The following is a 16514-nucleotide window of genomic DNA, read 5'->3' on the forward strand; positions in this document are numbered from 1 at the left end:
TTGATGTAGCTCCCGGATTGCCAGGCCCTCAGTCAGGTAGCGCTGAGGGATCTGGAGGTGTTGGGAATGGTCAGAGTGAGGTTCATGTTGGACTGGAGGAGCTTCAAGGGCTTTTCCAACCAAGACGATTCTGTGATTGTGTGACCTGTGAGTGGTGATGGTATTGCCTGGCATTACACGTTGTAGCACTACAGCTGGTTCAGAGGTATGACAGTACCGCCGCAGTGATGGACAGAGTTCAGGGTCATAGTGTGAAATATTTGGCAACAGCCCCTCCTCTGGGTCTGGAGAAGATACCGTGATAACATGCTGATGGTGTGAGGAATTTGAAAACAAGTCAGAAGAAACCCACATCAACATATGTGAGTATATGTGTGCATGTGTGTGTGACTGCCCACACCACCCAGGCACACTCAGCAAGTTCCCCCCGACACCGAGCTGTGTGCGCGGGGACACGCTGAGGGGAGGGACAGGCCATCCACAAGGACCTGGGCAGGCTGTGGAGGGGACAGGCAAACCTCATGGAGTTCAGCAAGGCCAAGGGCAAGGTCCTGCCCATGGGCCAGGGCAATCCCCAGCACAAACCCAGGCTGGGCAAGAAGGGGCTGGAGAGCAGCCCCCAGGAGAAGGACTCGGGGGGGTCAGGGGGTGGAAACTGCCCGTGAGCCAGCACCGTGCGCTGGCAGCCCAGAAAGGCCCCCGTGTGCTGGGCTGCACCCAGAGCAGGGTGAGGGGGGGATTCTCCCCCTCTGCTCCGCTCTGGGAGACCCCCCTGCAGGGCTGGGTCCAGCTCTGGGGGCACCAACATCAGAAGGACACGGACCTGCTGGAGCGGGGCCAGAGGAGCCACGGAGATGCTGGGGGGGGCTGGAGCCCCCCCTGGGAGGACAGGCTGGGAGAGTTGGGGGGTTCAGCTGTAGGAGAGAAGGCTCCGGGGAGACCTTAGAGCGGCCCCCCAGGGCTGAAAGGGGCTGCGGGAAAGGGGGGGGACTCGTCATCAGGGGGAGGGATAGGACAAGGGGGAACGGTTTAAATTGAAAGAGGGCAGATGTAGATTAGCTGTAAGGCAGAAATCCTTCCCTGTGCGGGGGGTGAGGCCCTGGCACAGGCTGCCCAGAGCAGCTGTGGCTGCCCCCTCCCTGGAAGGGTTCAAGGCCAGGCTGGACGGGGCTTTGGGCAACCTGGGCTGGTGGAAGGTGGCCCTGCCCGGGGCAGGGTCCGCCCCAACCCCGCCCATTCCGTGATGCCGTGACTCCGGGATCCTCACGTGTCCTCCCGCAAACTCCGGGTACCCACGGACCGGCCCCGGGCCCCGGGCCCCGTGCAGTCGGGGGAGGGCGGCTGCGAGTGAGGGGGCTGCCTTGGGGGAGGCCCCGGCAGCGCCTCGGCACGGGGCGGAGGCTGCCGCGCCCCCGCCCGCGACCTCCCGTGTGCGCGGCCCCGGGGCACGAACGGCCGCGCCGGAGGGGCGGGGACGGGCGGGGCGGGGAGTGGGCGGGGTCGGGGCGGAGCCGCGCGGTGGGCGGGGCGGGTCCCGGCGGGTCGGCGCGGCCATGTCGGTGTTCGTGACGCGGCGGATCCCGGCCGAGGGTCTGCGAGCGCTGTCACAGGCCGGCGGGTGAGCGCGGGGCCGGGCCGCGCCCGGCGGGTCCCGGGGCCGGGCCGGGGCCGGCGGTGACGGGCCGCGCTCCCGCCGCAGGTGCCGCGTCCAGCTGTGGGACTCGGAGGAGCCGGTGCCGCGGGCCGAGCTGCTGTCGGGGGTGGCGGGGACGCGCGGGCTGCTCTGCCTCCTCTCCGACCGCATCGACCGCGAGGTGCTGGAGGCCGCCGGTGGGTGCGGGCTGCGGCCCCGGCCCCTCACGGTCCCTCCCCGTCCCCTCCCGTCCATTCCCGGTCCCTCCCGTCCCCTCCTGGTCCCTCCTGTCCATTCCCGTCCCCTCCCGTCCATTCCCGGTCCCAGTCCCTCCTGTCCATCCAGGTTCCCTCCCGGTCCCTCCTGTCCACTCCCGTCCCCTCCCGTCCATTTCCCGTCCCCTTTCGTCCATTCCCAGTCCCCTCCTGTCCCCTCCCGTCCATTCCCGGTCCCCTCCGGGTCCCTCCCCTCCATTCCCCGTCCCTCCCCCCGAGCAGCCAGATACTGGTGGTGTCTTGCAGGGCCCGGCCTGAAAGTCATCAGCACCATGTCCGTGGGGTTCGACCACCTGGCCCTGGACGAGATCAAGAAGCGGTAACGGCGCCGGGGACGGGGCGGCGGCAGTGGGAGCAGCCCGGGGCTCATCCAGCTCACTCCGGGAGGGGCACGGCGGGTGGACCGGGGGGGCTGGATGGGGTTTGTGACCCGCCTCCCACCTGCTGGGGCGTGCCCGGGGCCACCCCCAGCCCCACCGGGGCCAGAGGAGCCCTTGGCTCGGCCGGGGTGACCCCCCCGCAGCCGCGCTGGGAGGAGCCCCTGGCGGGGGGCTGAGGACCCTGCGAGGGTGTCCTTCTGCACCCAGGCGAGGTGCAGCATCAGCACTTCGCCCGGGAATCTTGCGGTGGCACCCCGGGGCCGCGGCGTTGCCCCAGGGGCCTGTGGTTGCCTTGCAGAGGGATCCGCGTGGGGTACACCCCCGACGTCCTGACCGACGCCACCGCGGAACTCTCCGTGGCTTTGCTGCTGGCTGCCTGCCGGCGCCTGCCCGAGGCGGCCGAGCAGGTCAAGACGTGAGTACGGCGGCAGATGGAGCAGGGTCCGGCCCCCACAGCCTCACCCGGCTTCCCTGTCTCTCAGGCCGCAGTGGGGTCCCCACACTCCGGGGGGCTGCGAGAGCGGCAGCGCTGCCCCGGCTGCGCGAGGAGGAGCACCCATGGGAGGGGGCACGCCAAGCTGCCGAGACCCCCCGAGGGGGCATGTGAGGAGGGCCCAGCCGGCGCGCGGGGGCTGGCAGCGGCACTGGGGCTGTGCCAAGCGGCGCCTGATCTCAACCAGTCCCAGGGCAGCCGCTGCTGCGCACGCGAGGCCCGGGTGGGTTCCTGCTGGACACCACCGAGGTGGCTCAGAGCCGAGGGGAGGGGACTGTGAGATGGTCTGTGGGGCGCTGTGCTCTCTGGAGAGCTTGCCCAAATGCCAGGCTGGGCTACGAGCTCTCCCCTGCTGTTGCCTGATGCCTGCTCCTGTCTGGCTCTCTGCTAGCGGCGGCTGGACGACGTGGAAGCCCTTGTGGATGTGTGGCTATGGCCTGTCGGATAGCACAGTGGGCATCATAGGCCTGGGCAGGATCGGTAAGTGCAGGTCAGGCGCCGGGTTGGTGCGTCCCCAGCGGTGGCAGGTGGGTTCGGGGCTTTGGTCGAGGTGATGTCCCCGGTGCTCACCTCTGTAAAACGAGAAGAAGCAGCAGAGCTGTGCAGAGCCTCTCTGAACAGGGTCTGGACTCATCATTAATTTCGCCAGACTGTGGGTACCTCTGGGCTGGCTTTATTGACAGCTCAGAGTTGGGCCATCGCCTCAGTGGGTGGCAGTGGCTGACAAAAAGCACCCTCTGATTCTGCATAACATTTACAAACAGTCTTTGGTGTTTTCCCAGAAACTCTCAGTTCTTAATTCTTCATCAATTTCAAAAGTCGACCATATTCCACAGCTTCAGCTAGTTCTCACTGTTCTGTTTCAATTCTTCTGACACCACTGCTCACTGATGCAGTCTTGCGTCATCACAGTTACTTATCTTCCTAAACAATCTTCAACATAACTCACCTTTAGACTTCTGAGAAAGAACTCAAGATGTTCTAATAAAAGCCTAGGTAGAACAAGCAGTTTCTATATACTAAATTCTCTTGATCTAGCAAAGCACCTGTGTCTAGTCCATTAATCATCCTTTGTTAAAACTGCCTCTCTAGGATTAGCTTGACTGGGTTTTAAACCAGCCTTGGGCTGGCGCTATACAAGCAGCAGGCTAAGGACACTTTCCAGGCCTGTTGAGCAGCGTTCTGGTTGCCTTGGTCGTATCACAACATTGCTCAGTCCCGAACACATTTCACCAGGCCTTAAAATCTATTTATTTCAAATATAACTAAGGTTACATTTAAAATTCTTCTACAAGAGAGTTTAAACACATCCACTGTGTCCGAGTGCTGCAGCAGACTGGACGTCGTCCTCCCGTCTGCAGTTGAACAGGTGCCCTGACAAAGTCCAGGGTGACGCGCTGCTCTCCTGTCCCGCAGTGGACTTTGTCAGCGGATGGCCGTTTCCCTCCTCACTCACCGCTTTGCTCCCCAGGCTGGCCGCAGGTCCCGCGCCCCGCAGCTCCCTTGGGCAGTTTCCCTGTCGGGGATTTCAGGAGGAGCAGCAGACACCCGCCCCCCGGGGCAGCCTGGAGGGGCCATCCTGGCAGGGACCGGCCGCGCTGAGCGGAGCGTGTGGGAGGACGGAGCGCCCGGGGGTCCCAACGGACCCCGCGGCCTGGCACTGGTCTCTGCGTACACGCAGGCTTCCCTCTCACCCCTAGGACAGGCCGTCGCCCGCCGCCTGAAGCCATTCGGGGTCAGGAGGTTTCTGTACGCTGGCAGCCACCCCAAACCAGAGGCTGCTGCGGAGTTCGGGGCCGAGTTTGGTGAGTGGTGGCGGGCTCTGCGGGGCATGGCGAGGCGCCTGCAGCTGGCGCGTCCTCCCTGTCCATCCGTGTGCGGTTCCCAGCTTGTTTCTCTCCCAGGGGGAAGGGGATCCTTACAGGGAGGGAGGGGGAAGCGGCAACGGCCTTGAGATGTCCTGCGGGGAGCAGGGGGTGGGCTGGGGCCGGTGCAGATTTTCACTGGGGGAAGACTTGGCTGCTGGGAACAAGCATCAGCTTCAGCCTCCTGCTTTGAAAGGGACGTCACCGCCCAGCCCGGCCTGGGAATGTCTCTTAGCTGCTCAGTGGGACTTTTCTGGGGCCCTGTTACAGTCCCAAGACTTCCACCAAATGCTAATTTTTCACTCCAAAGCCAGCACATTTTTACACAAAGTCACTGGCAGAACTTGTCCTGTGCTTTGTACGTTCCTCTCACCTCCAGGAGTGAAAGTGGCACAAGTCGTTGCCTGTAGGTACCTTACAGAGGGATTTAATGCTGGCATAGACTGCTGCCGCCATATTACGCTCTCTAAACACAAAATACATACCAGAGCCTCCTCTGGGACAGACGGCTGAAGCATTGCTGGATTCTCCTTGGCTTGATTTTATTTCAAAAGTGGTAGAAAAGGCCACAGTGGTGTCTGTAGGAGTGAGCGTGGTTCCCATTGGGTGTTTGCTGGTCCTTGTGCCTCCTTGGCCGGGTCTCTGCCCTGAGGACCAGGGGGTGTCTGAGGTGTGTTGGGGAGGCCCCCAGCAGAGCTGTGACCTGTGCTCCCCGCTCAGTCCCACTCACTAGGCTGGCCCAGGAGTCGGACTTCATTGTGGTGACATGTGCTTTGACTCCGGCCACCGAGGGAATGTGCAACAAGGATTTCTTCAGCAAAATGAAGAAGACCTCTGTGTTCGTCAACACGAGCAGGTAACCGCAGCCCCGTCCCCCGCACAGGGCAGGGGAAGAACCTGTCTGGCCCGGCTGGGACCTCTCGCTCTCCCCACGTGGCCAGCACTGGAGGGGAGCAGTGGCAGCTCCTTGGACTGGAGGAGGGTCCCAGCTCCGCTCCGGCAGCCCAGGGACGCAGGTGCCACCACCCAGCCTGTGCCACGTGGCCCGTGCCCTGGGTGCGCACCCCTGGAGCCCACGGGGCCGCTTGGCAGCGCCACAGGCCTCTCCCTCTGCCTTTGCCAGGGGGGCCGTGGTGAACCAGGAGGACCTGTATGATGCGCTGGCCCACAGCCGGATCGCCGCGGCGGGCCTGGACGTCACGACGCCGGAGCCACTGCCCACTGACCACCCCCTGCTCTCCCTCAAGAACTGTGGTGAGTGTCCGTGGGGTGGCTGAGCCTCAGGGAGCTCCCATGCGCACAGCGGGGACCCGCGGGGGCTGTGGCAAGGAGTCCCCCTCCCTGTGAGCCTGCGGGGCAAACAGGCACTGGAACATGGAAGGACAGTGCAGTCAGGTATAGTTAAGCCGACTGTAGGTAGCCAATGTGTGATGCGGGAGTGCTAGAAGGTGGTGATGTAAAACAAGTGTGGGGGGAGGTATTTTAATTCTCCTGTAGGCAGTTGAAATCGGCTCTGTTTTTAGCACCTTCCTGGTGGATCTCCACTCTACGGGCCAAGGCATGGGGTGAAATTCTGATACCAGCAGGTGCCTGGATGGGAAACTAAATCCCTGCTCATGCCCTGCCAAGGTCTGGTGTAAGCTCCTGGGCATATATTCTGCTAGAAAAGCTTCCTGTTTGGGTAAAACCTGAGTGCTGAGTCTGCCTGGAGCAATCTTGGCCTCGGGAGAGCTGCAGCCACAGCAGCGCTCGCCAGCCAGCCCATCCCTGCACGCTGGGCTGCCAAGCACAGGTTCAGTGTGTCACACAGCTCGTTTGAGAGCCGACCCTGTCCTGGCTTCTGCATTCCCCGAAATCAGACAGCCCCGAGCTGAAGGGTCCGGCAAGTGCTGGCCCTGCAGGATGAGCAGAGGGTTCTTTGCAGATGGTCTCACCGCATCCCCTGGACGGCCCAAGGCAACTGCCACGGGGGAGGTGGAGCCCGGCCAGCTCAGGCAGTCTGTGTTTGGGTATTAATGGGTGTCAGGCAGGTAGGAGGGTGCTGGTCCCGGGACTAAGCGCGTATCTCCTCCGGAGGAGGTTAGGTCGGGTGAGGAAGGCTGGCTGGAAGCGGCTCGCTTGGCTCCTCCGGCGCTTCAGTGTGGCCCGGCTGCTGGAGCAGGGGCGGGAGCGCCTGCAGCCTGCAGCAGGAGACGAACGCTCTTGTTTTATCGGTGCCCTCCAGAAGGCTGGAGCTGTCCCATGGGGCTGGGCGATGTTGGCGGCCCTGCGTGTTTTTCTGAGATCCTCACTGTTCCCACGGCCTTGCCATGCACCGGCGCAGCTCCATCCCCACGGGCCTGGCAGGAGTTCGGGACAGCTCCTGGCCTGTCTCTGCCTTCCCTGTCTGCCCTGCAGTGAGGAACTCAGCCAGGAGCTTCCCTCGCCTCCTCTGCACAGGGAGCACGTCGGTCAGGCCAGTTCCTGGGCAGGACTTACTGGGACGTGAGCCAGGCCGGCTCACTTGTACCCCTCGAGGCAGAACAGACAGAAATGGGACATGGAGGAGGCTCTGCTTTCTGGTTAGAAAATAAACCTCTGCGGTGGCCCGTGACCCTACGCCTGGCGCCACAGCCGGGTGGTGCCTGTTCCCACCTGAGCGCTCGGCTTCTCCAGCGTGGCCAGCCCTGCCAGGAGCTGCAGGCACAAGCCAGGCCAGCGCCACTTCCTCCGGCATCCTCGAGGCCTTGGCTGACCGGTCCGGGGCAGAGCACCGCAGCAGCTGCACAGGTGGCAGCAGCCTGTCCTCCCCAGGGTGAGGTTTTTGGGGAAGGAAGGGTCTGTTTTAAAAGAAACCATAGAGACATCCATGAAAATTTGGAGCTGCCCATGACTGCATGTCTATTTCTGGAATACAAGTTGTTGATTTGATTGTCTTGTGGCTAAAATCGATTATTTTTTGTTTGCTTTGGTTCCCCTAGTAGACAGTGTGAGAAATGATAAAAGCAGAGACTTTCTGGAAATACTTGCAGGACTTCAGAGATCTTAGAGCTCTGAAGCCACACCAAGCAAGATAAAAATAAATAAATAAATAAATACATAATGTATTTATTTTCACAGGAGTGAGGCTTTGATTCTGAGACTATTCACAGATTTTACCCCAAATTACCAAACAGTTTCAGTAGCTGGAGGAACATGGTTTAAGTAGAGGAGGAAGGAGTGTTGACACGACTGTCACAGCGAACAAGGAGCCCGGGCTGGTTCTCGACAGGGCAGAAGGGACCTGTGTGGCCCCGCAGCCTTGGCAGAGCCTCCTCCCGCCGGGACAGCAGTGTGGCGGGTGTTGAGGCTCCTGTACTGCACATAGGTACTCCCTGTTGTAAAACCAAGAGAGGTTGCGGTGCAGGCTCTGATCTGTACCTTGGGCAAGCACACTCCATTAACATTATCATAATGTACCACCAGAGCAGCTCTGGCTCGTTCCTCTGTGTTGCGTAGGAGCCTTTTCACGCGGGAGGGTAAAAATCCGTGCCCTGACCGTGCTGCGCCGTGGCAGCTCTGTTCAGCAGGGGCTGTTTGCCTCTGTATGTGCCTCTCCGGTGAACCAGGGGTCTCTAGAACACAGTGTTCCACAACAGCCCCCAGGCTCTTGCCCCGGTGGGTGTTGGTTGGTGCCTGTCAAATCCCCCTGAAGCTGGGTGGCCATCAGGCAGCAGTGCACGGATTTCCCTGCGCCTCCATCTGCCGCAGGAATAGTGTTTCCCATCCGTCACCGACTGGGGCTGTGCGGGATGGTGGGACCACGCCTGAATGCAGAAAGGAGGATCCACTTCTGGACGCCTGTCTTTGGCCTGGAGGACTTGAAGAACAGCTCAGTTCTAGCTGTCGGTCGGACGTCTTTCCCAGTCCCCAGCAGCTGATGGTTTTGTTTCATGCTCCGTGTCTGATGTCATCTCCTGATGGAGCCATGGCTGGTGCAGGCGCAATTGTCCCGCCATGGGAAGACCCCAGAAAGAGGCTGCGAGAGGTTGGCGAAGGTAAGAAACGAGCAAGTAACCCTCCCTGTTCCCCTCCAGTGATTCTGCCGCACATCGGGAGTGCCACGTACGCCACGAGGACCACCATGGCCGTGCTGGCAGCCAACAACCTGCTGGCCGGGCTGCGCGGGGAGCCCATGCCCCACGAGCTGCTGCTGTGATGGGCGCAGCTGGGCGGTGCTTCCCCCCGCAGAAGCCTCGCTGCGCCGTCCCCCCGCACCCCCCTCACCTCTGCTGCAGTGCCCGCGGTGCCGCGGCGGGGGAACAGCTCCGTAGCCATTAAAGAGAAGCAGTGAATGTGTGGTGCTCGTTTCGTTTGAGAGCGGGGTGCCCGCAGGGCTCTGGGGGTCACGGGCAGAGGCCGGGCAGTTCCACTCACAGCCAGGAAGGGGGGGAGGAGTTGCTGCGTCCGCTGCTGCCACGGGAGCCGCTGCCCAGCCTAAGGCGTGATGTCTCCGTCCTTCAGGTGTCGACAGAAAAGCAAACAGACCTTGGGGGGCTGCCCTGGCACCTCCAGTGCTGCCTCCTGTGTCTGTGACTCCAGGCTGGGCTCTGAGGCCAGCTGGAATTGGCACGGGGAGGTTCTCAGCCCCCTGCCAGCTCCGACCTCAGCCCCACTCCCCATGTCACCGTTTTCCTGGACATGTGGGAGGAGTTGAGCGGGCGCCAAGGCCCCAGCTGCTGCGGGAGGCCGGGATCAGCGCGTTTCAGGGGCTCGGGGGGTTCTGTCTGTTCTGCAGCCTCTGTCCCACTTCTGTACCTGGGGCTGGAATCCATCTCCCCCTGCCAGCCCCCGTGGCAGCCTCTGCTCCCGGCGGTGGGGCGCTCGCAGCTGGGATTGCTCCTGGAGCTGCTCACACCGTTCCCTAAGCACAGAGAAGGGCGCCCACATTGCGCTGTGGCGGCGGGAGGAGTTTGACAACACGCTTAAAGCTTGTCAGAAATTCTGCTCTGAATGTGCTCGTGTTGGGTGTCATCCCCAAGCGCCTTCCCGCTGCAGGGCTGGGGAGGGGTCACCAAGGACGTTTCCGTCGGGGTTTAAACCCCCGTAAGCCATCGGCAGCAGGAGCCTGCCCGGCGCTGCAGCACCCATGGGGGCAGGAGCAGCTCCTTCCTCGCTGCCTTCATCAGGGGGGCTTGGTGTCCTTCCCAGGAATAAGGAGTGAGGGAGCCCCTTTCCCAGGGTTACCCCAGTGTTACCCCACTTCTGCTGGGAGCTGGAAAGGGGCAGCTTTCCTTGGAGTCCCCCATGGATGCGGCAGTCTTTTCCAGCCTGCTGTAAGCAAGCCCCTGTCAGCGGCCTCCTCTTCCTCAGATTGGAACCGAGACCTTCAGGGGCCCCCAGGATCTTCTCTGCTTGGGAGACACGGTCGCAGCTTCACGGTCTACACCAGCAATTTCCCCATCCTCCGGTGCAGCCAGTGCTGGGGGAACAGTTCTGGAAAGGTCACTACACTGCAAAGGAAAATAACTGGGATTTTCAGAACAAAAGGGAACGATTAGATGTAGAGGATGGTTTAATTTGAAATCAATAGCAAAGTGTGTTAAAGAAGCACAGTCACATTACTTCACTGGAGTTCTACCAGAGTCTTGTCCTCTGCCCACAGGGTCCTGCGGCAGCAGCGCTGCCACAGCTGGACACTCTGTGAGTTGTCAGCTGGTGTTCCCAGTACGAGCACTGGTGTAGGGAGGAAGCCAGTTCAGTTCTTTCCAGTTCTGCCTCTGCAGGGTGGCGGGGGGCCTTGTCCCCTCCCAGTCCCTTTGAGCACTGGGCGGGTGGGACAGCCCTATGTGGAGGATCCATTTGTTCACAGCCCCTGGGTGCTCCCGCATGGCGTGGAGAGCTGGAGATCCCTCACACCACTTTAAAATCAGCCTCCCCTCAGCTCCGTGCGCTCCCATTCTGGCACAGAGGAATGCGGCGAAAACCCAGCCTGGATCTGGGTTCCCCGTGAGCAGCGGCTCTCCATCGGCCATCCTCCTCTCCCAGCTCCTCACTCATCCCCCCAGGTTTCAGCATTCAGAGCAGCGTAGGAAGCAAATCCGTGTCTCCAGGGCTGTGGGGGGTGCAGAGAGGAGGAGGAGGTGAGGGAACATTTCAGTTTACATGAGCCCAGGGGAATCTGCCCAACAGACACAGAACACAAAGCACGCTGGGGCACTCAGGGCAGGGGAAGCCACTGAGCAGTGATGAGCTCAGCCGGCATCAGAGTGTCTGCACCAGCCAGGGGCTGCCACCAGCTCATTTCCACCCTACATCACCTGGAGCAGCCCTGCTGGCCTTGCGGGCACCAAACCCCCCGCATGCTCCAAAGCACAACACGAGAACCCAACGCAGGAACTGATGGCATCAGGACCCACCTTCGGTCGAGGTTAAGCGTAATGGCAGAGGGTGCCTGGCAGCTTGAGGAAAGGTTGAAAAGCTGTCCTTGTCTGGGGGGAAGCACTGGGATTCCTGCTTGGTGCGGGGGGGGGGGGGGGGTGGGCACCAGCACTCTGTGTCACAAATTGGTCTTAAAAAAGAAACTGTTGGTGAAGAGGGTGTCCCAGACACGTTGGGTGGGATGCCCTGGCGGGGGGGAAGCAGAGCGAGCTCTGCGGAGGGGGGCAGTGGGACATTTCTCTCCCCTCCCTCCTGATGTTGCCCAGAGACAGAACTTGCCTCACTGAACAGGTCCAAGCCAGAGGAAATGAGAAGCTTCTGGAACAAGCGACTGCACATGCGAAAGGAAGATTATATGCAGACAGCACCCACCTGTGTCTTTGTCGACCCACTGCCTACAGACCAAGCTGGTTACTCCATGACAACGTGGGATCCAAGGGCCATGATTCCCCTTTTCCTGTCCCTTCCTCTCTCTGATCTTTCCTCATTCTGCTCTCTCCTTCTTACCTATATTCATGTGTACATGTTTTGTACCACTTGTGATCAGCTGATCACTGATGGGTTGTGAGAACAGTCTCATCACCAAAGTGCCATTATTTGTTCCCTCAAAGTTATCGGCTGATTGTTGCCAAGTTGTCTCTGTTCACTCCCTAAAGTTGTCAGTTAATAAAGTTAGCAGCATAATTGTTCCCCATGACTCAGCCCACCCTGTGGCTCGTCCACCCACAAGCAGGCTCCCAGGGAGGTAGAACGATTCACCCCCTCGTAACCTGCACACCCTGCGGTGTCCCACCAGTGTTCTCACTTGTCCCCCGGCCTCTGAGCATGTTCTTCAGACACTCCACATGAGGAGGGTTCGGTGCTTAATACCAGATTTACTTCTCTGCAGACAGTTGATGTCACACTGGATTGATTTAGCAGAGGGATAAAGGAATGCACGAGAATTGCAGGACAAGCTCCAGAGTTGTGACACAGAGCGGGAGACTCCGCTGTCTCCGTGCCGGGGGTGCCCCACTGCCAGGGGGAGCGCGTGGGCTGGAGCCAGCCCGGGCCTGTCGCCCTCGTCAAGGCTCATTCTGCTGTTCGGCGCTCGCACTCTGCGTGGGGCTGAGCCGGTGACCCTACCCGTGGCAGCCCGGCTGGTGCAGGAGGACACTGAGCTCCCAGGGTGACGCCCAGGGTGGTCACTGGCAGGAGCAGCTGCTTGCCCGGCCCAGGGCCGTGTTTGCACCAGGGCCCGGTCCCAGGCCGAGATCAGCCCAGCAGCTGAGGGTGCAGCGTCAGCCTCACCCACCCAGACACCCCTCTGCATCCTGCCTGCAGGGACAGACCAGGGACAGGGTTCAGGCACCAGAGCTGCCCTCCCCACCAGCTCGCCGCCCGCCCTTACAGTGACTGGGGAAGGTGCTGGACACTGCGGGCGGTCTGGGACTCACCTCCCTGCTGCGCCCAGGCAGAGCCCCTGCGCCCAGGGGATGAAGGTTGAACTTTGAGAGCCAGGCAGCACCGTTGCGGTTCCCTGAAGCAAGATGTGCCCTGTCTGTGCTAGAGCCAAAGGCATCCCCCGCCAGCACCACAAGGAGATTGCCTTCTCGGAGCAAGGACCTCCCGGAGCCGTTGGACCCGGAGGAGGGCGCAGCGCCCGCGGGGCCAGCAAACTCAGGGTGCGTGTGTCCTCCGCTGAACTGCCCTCGTGGTTACCTAAACATCATGCCTGTAGGTCAGGAAGACCCTGCCCGGGGAAAGACCCTTCCCCTCAGCACGCACAGTGGTGGAAGTGTCTGCCAGCCAGTGTATTATAATTGTATGTAATTTACCAATCAGTCATCCTAGAGAGGAGGGACATGGAAAATCACTGACTCTGCAAGTTCTGTGCATAAAGACAGCACAGAAAGTCCCGCTGGTGTGCTCGATTTGTGGGAGAGCACTGAGCACCCAGGCTTGGGCAGCCCTAAAACAAACAAGCGACGTCTCTGCAGGGTGCGGCTGTTGGCCCGTTGCACCCCGGGCCACGAACCCGCTTTTCAGAAAACACAGGGAGGGAAGTTCCTTGAGTGGCCCCAATGCACCCACTATGCTCCAGTGCTCGGTGAGAGCTGCTCAGGCCAGCAGAAATCCTGCTGAAAAAGAGAGACATGACACAAAGCCTCATGAGGTGGACAGACACAAACCTGGTGCTTTTCTGAAATGATGGCACAAGGCTGGCGGGAGAGGGGGCTGCAGGAGAGCACGTCTCATTCACAGCTCAGTCGTTGTGGACGGTGCTCCCACCACAGCCCCTCTCCACTGGGCGCTGCAGAGGGCCTGTTGGCACCCATGGGCCAGGAGGAGGAAGAGCCTTGTGCTTCCTCCCGCAGGGAGGCTGCAGCCTGCCCAGGCACCCCCAGACGGCTCCACCGGCCTCCCCCCAGTGAGGAGGCACAGTGCAAGGGCTGCGAGCAGGGAGGCCGAGCCTGGGGGCAGCGAGCGCGGTGCTGCAGCCGGACAGATGGACAGGGAACAGGCTCTGGAGGAAAGCCCAGGAGAGCGGCCGGCCACACCGTGCCCGAAGCGCTCGATTCACTGTTCATTATGGCACAGCATGGGTAGGCTTCTGCCAAGGGTGAAAAAAGAAAGTGCATGAGCCCACGCTGTGGAGAGCAGCAGCGTTATGGTTTTTCCAACTCTCATCTCATATAAAAGCCGCGCGGGGCGCTGAGTAACACACCAGAATGTTTCCTAAGAGATGACAGGGGAGGGCAGCAGCTGGTGGTGGCGTAAGCTGGTGCTGGGAGGGAGCTGAAACATACAGAGAAAAGTCTGGGCTGATGAGTTAAAGTTCTTTCTGTCCCACGGCAAGTGTTCTTCATGCTGAATTCTCTGCTTGAATTTCTCGTGATGTTAAATGAAGCATACTCTGATAGCGATAGCTATTGGAAGATGTTCATTAATTAGTTATTGATGCTGGCTAGTTAGAGGAAGACGTTTGCTTCATGCCTCAGAGAGTATCTGACATGCTTATCAATATGTTTTGATTCACAAGCCTTGGTGATTACTGTACGCCTGCCCATCAGAGGCGGGAAGTGCTCGGGAAGTGTCTAATGAGAGCGCTGCTGACCGAGGGAAGGTTTGTAGCCGTGGTGGTAGACAGGAACGAGCGGGCTCCCGAGTATCTCAACCGGCTGGAAAGCTTCCAGTTGATGTAACAGAAATGAGAGGCATTTACTCTGGTATGAAAACCTTGGCTGTATCACATCAGCGCAAGTCCAGCAGCTTCGTTTGCTGGTCTGTGACATCGGGGTTTTGACACTAAAGGTTCTGGTATTGGTGAAGTTACTGAAGGACGTTGACCAAGTATTTGAGAGGTTTATTGTGACCCCTAATGATGTGAGCAATAATTAAGTGTAAATGAACTGGTGTCTGAGCACTTGTATTAGATTCCCCAAGCATGTTAAGAGGTAGACACAAGCTTGTAAATAAGGCTGACAAAGTGACCAAAGCACATTTCAGGCGTCACACCTTGGAGTCTCTTCAAGAAAGTACCTTCCACAGCTGCCGATCACTTTGCTCTGCTAGCCACATAAATCATCAGTATGCCCTTACTGAAAGATTCTGCTTTCTATAAATGCTTAAAAAATGTAAATGGTAAAATGTTAACCTCATCTCTGCCCCTGGTTAAAAGAACCTGCAGGTTTTTAGGCAAGTCTGAGCTGAACCGACTGACAGCAAAGCACAAGTAAGCCTTGCCAGGTCTGCGTCTGAGGGCAAACACCTCTCCATGGGATTTCCTGCTCAGTCAGTCCTGGGCACGCTCCACACCAACAGGTACTAGTGAAAACTTTGCGCCACCAGCAGCAGAACAGCTGCAGAGCATGGTGAGCTGCAGCACCCCCGGGGCAGAGGAGCTGTACTGGGCCTCCCGGTCACGGCACCAGCATCTTCTCACAAGGGAGTCAGAGAGCAAGAATGACAACAGGTTACTGATTTTACAGGTATCACATAGATACTAACGTTATTGCAAAAAAAAGCATAATAGTAAGCTCTTATGGAGAGTATATTCCACTAGGAACAAAACTGTTACTGCGTGGTGTAGGATTTTATGCTCAGTTTTTGCTCAGAACAAGTATTTCTTTACAGGCTGGCATAAAGAGTAATAATCCCTTGGCAAGGGGCCCTTCGAGTGGCCTGTTCTGGTGGTTTTTTTGGCTGGCGGTGCCAATGCAGATGCAGAGACGGGCGCTCGCTTGCTGCGGAGGCAGCAGCAGCGTTTGGCACCAGCAGAGCCGCGTCTCCCTTGGCCGCGTCGGCAGCGGGAGGAAGAGCGCGAAGCACGGCGGGGATGACGCCGCCAGCACCCTCCCTCCGGCCAGGCCGAGGGTCTCGCTGGATCTTGTTTCCAGGAGTTTCCGAGTCTGGTTGTTTCCTCTGGCAGGAACAAGCAGCCCTCAAAAGTGGTTCCACAGTGTAAGTGAACTTCAGGCTTCAGCTAAGCGTGAGCGTGTGCTTCTACAAACACATAGTTAAGCAGGTGTTAACACAGGCAAACGTCTGACATTAGTTCACTCGTTTCCTTTTTATAAGAAGCTCCAGACTTATTTTCATATATTATTAAGAAAAACTAAGAAATATGGCATTTAAATTACAGACTGTGTCTTTTATGCCTTTTCAAGACCTGTCTGACTGCCCTGATGTCCATTCAAGACATGAGTTGTGCCATCGAGTCACGCAGTTCACCCTCATCAGCACTAACACATTTCATTAAGCAAGTCCCCAACCTGCCCTGTGCTGCAGACCTGGAAGGTCACTGGTGGGCAGTCAGATGTTGCTACCAAAAATAATCACCGCATTACCCAGACACTTACCCTAGCTCCCTTGCCAGCACGAGCACCTGCGCAGCCGCAGCGAACTCAGCGGGGAACTCATAGCTGAAAAAAATGTCCATAATTTTCATGCAGCAGTGGGGATGCTCCCAGCCTTCCCCGGGTGAGGGAGAGGCGGGCAAGGCGCCCCTACCCTCACAGCTGCGGCAGCAGCAAGAATCCCTGCAGGGGGGTCAGCACCCGCGGGGTATCTCGAGCGACCTGCATGGAATGTCTTCAGCGCAGAGCGAGGCAGAGGAGAGCCCTGCGCCGAGGGGCTCCGGGAGACACCAAACCATCTGGGCCCACGGCAGCCGCGCTGCAGTCCCAGCCCAGCCCATGGAGCCTCGACAGGACGAGGCCGAACTTCGGGACTCGGTCCTGGCTCAAATACAGATCCGCTTCTGGCCGGCTGGGCCTCACGTGTCCTCTGGAATCGGGCAGAGCCTCAGCGTGGAGCAGGAGCCCAGCCAGGGGCAGCACCCGCCAGGCACAAACGCCTCCAGATCCGCGGGAGGAGTTCACGCTGCGTGACCCAGGGACGCTGAGCCCGACCAGTGCCCGAGTGCTGCGTGTTCAGTCGATCCACCAGCTGCTGCTGGCAGACACCAGGATAACATACACAAGCAAA

General features: G+C 59.5%; 1 protein-coding gene across 1 annotated transcript; it reads left to right on the forward strand.

Moving 5' to 3' along the window:
- The first annotated feature begins 1510 nt into the window (after positions 1-1510).
- GRHPR (glyoxylate and hydroxypyruvate reductase) lies at positions 1511-8959 on the forward strand. The gene is made up of 9 exons (XM_074932407.1): positions 1511-1618; positions 1700-1830; positions 2155-2227; positions 2587-2703; positions 3173-3261; positions 4482-4586; positions 5367-5502; positions 5770-5900; positions 8702-8959. Exons 1-9 carry the CDS (start codon positions 1554-1556, stop codon positions 8821-8823), a joined length of 969 nt encoding a protein of 322 aa, XP_074788508.1. The 5' UTR covers positions 1511-1553; the 3' UTR covers positions 8824-8959.
- The last annotated feature ends 7555 nt before the right edge of the window (positions 8960-16514 follow it).

This window comes from Athene noctua, chromosome Z (assembly GCF_965140245.1).
Source record: "Athene noctua chromosome Z, bAthNoc1.hap1.1, whole genome shotgun sequence".
Taxonomy (NCBI): domain Eukaryota; kingdom Metazoa; phylum Chordata; class Aves; order Strigiformes; family Strigidae; genus Athene; species Athene noctua.

What these genes read in the sequence shown, in the direction of transcription:
- GRHPR (XM_074932407.1), top strand. Translation starts at nt 1,554, where the DNA reads ATGTCGGTGTTCGTGACGCGGCGGATCCCGGCCGAGGGTCTGCGAGCG. An exon ending in CATAGGCCTGGGCAGGATCG is followed by an intron (nt 3,262 to 4,481) that starts GTAAGTGCAGGT and finishes TCTCACCCCTAG; the next exon opens with GACAGGCCGTCGCCCGCCGC. An exon ending in GCTCTCCCTCAAGAACTGTG is followed by an intron (nt 5,901 to 8,701) that starts GTGAGTGTCCGT and finishes GTTCCCCTCCAG; the next exon opens with TGATTCTGCCGCACATCGGG.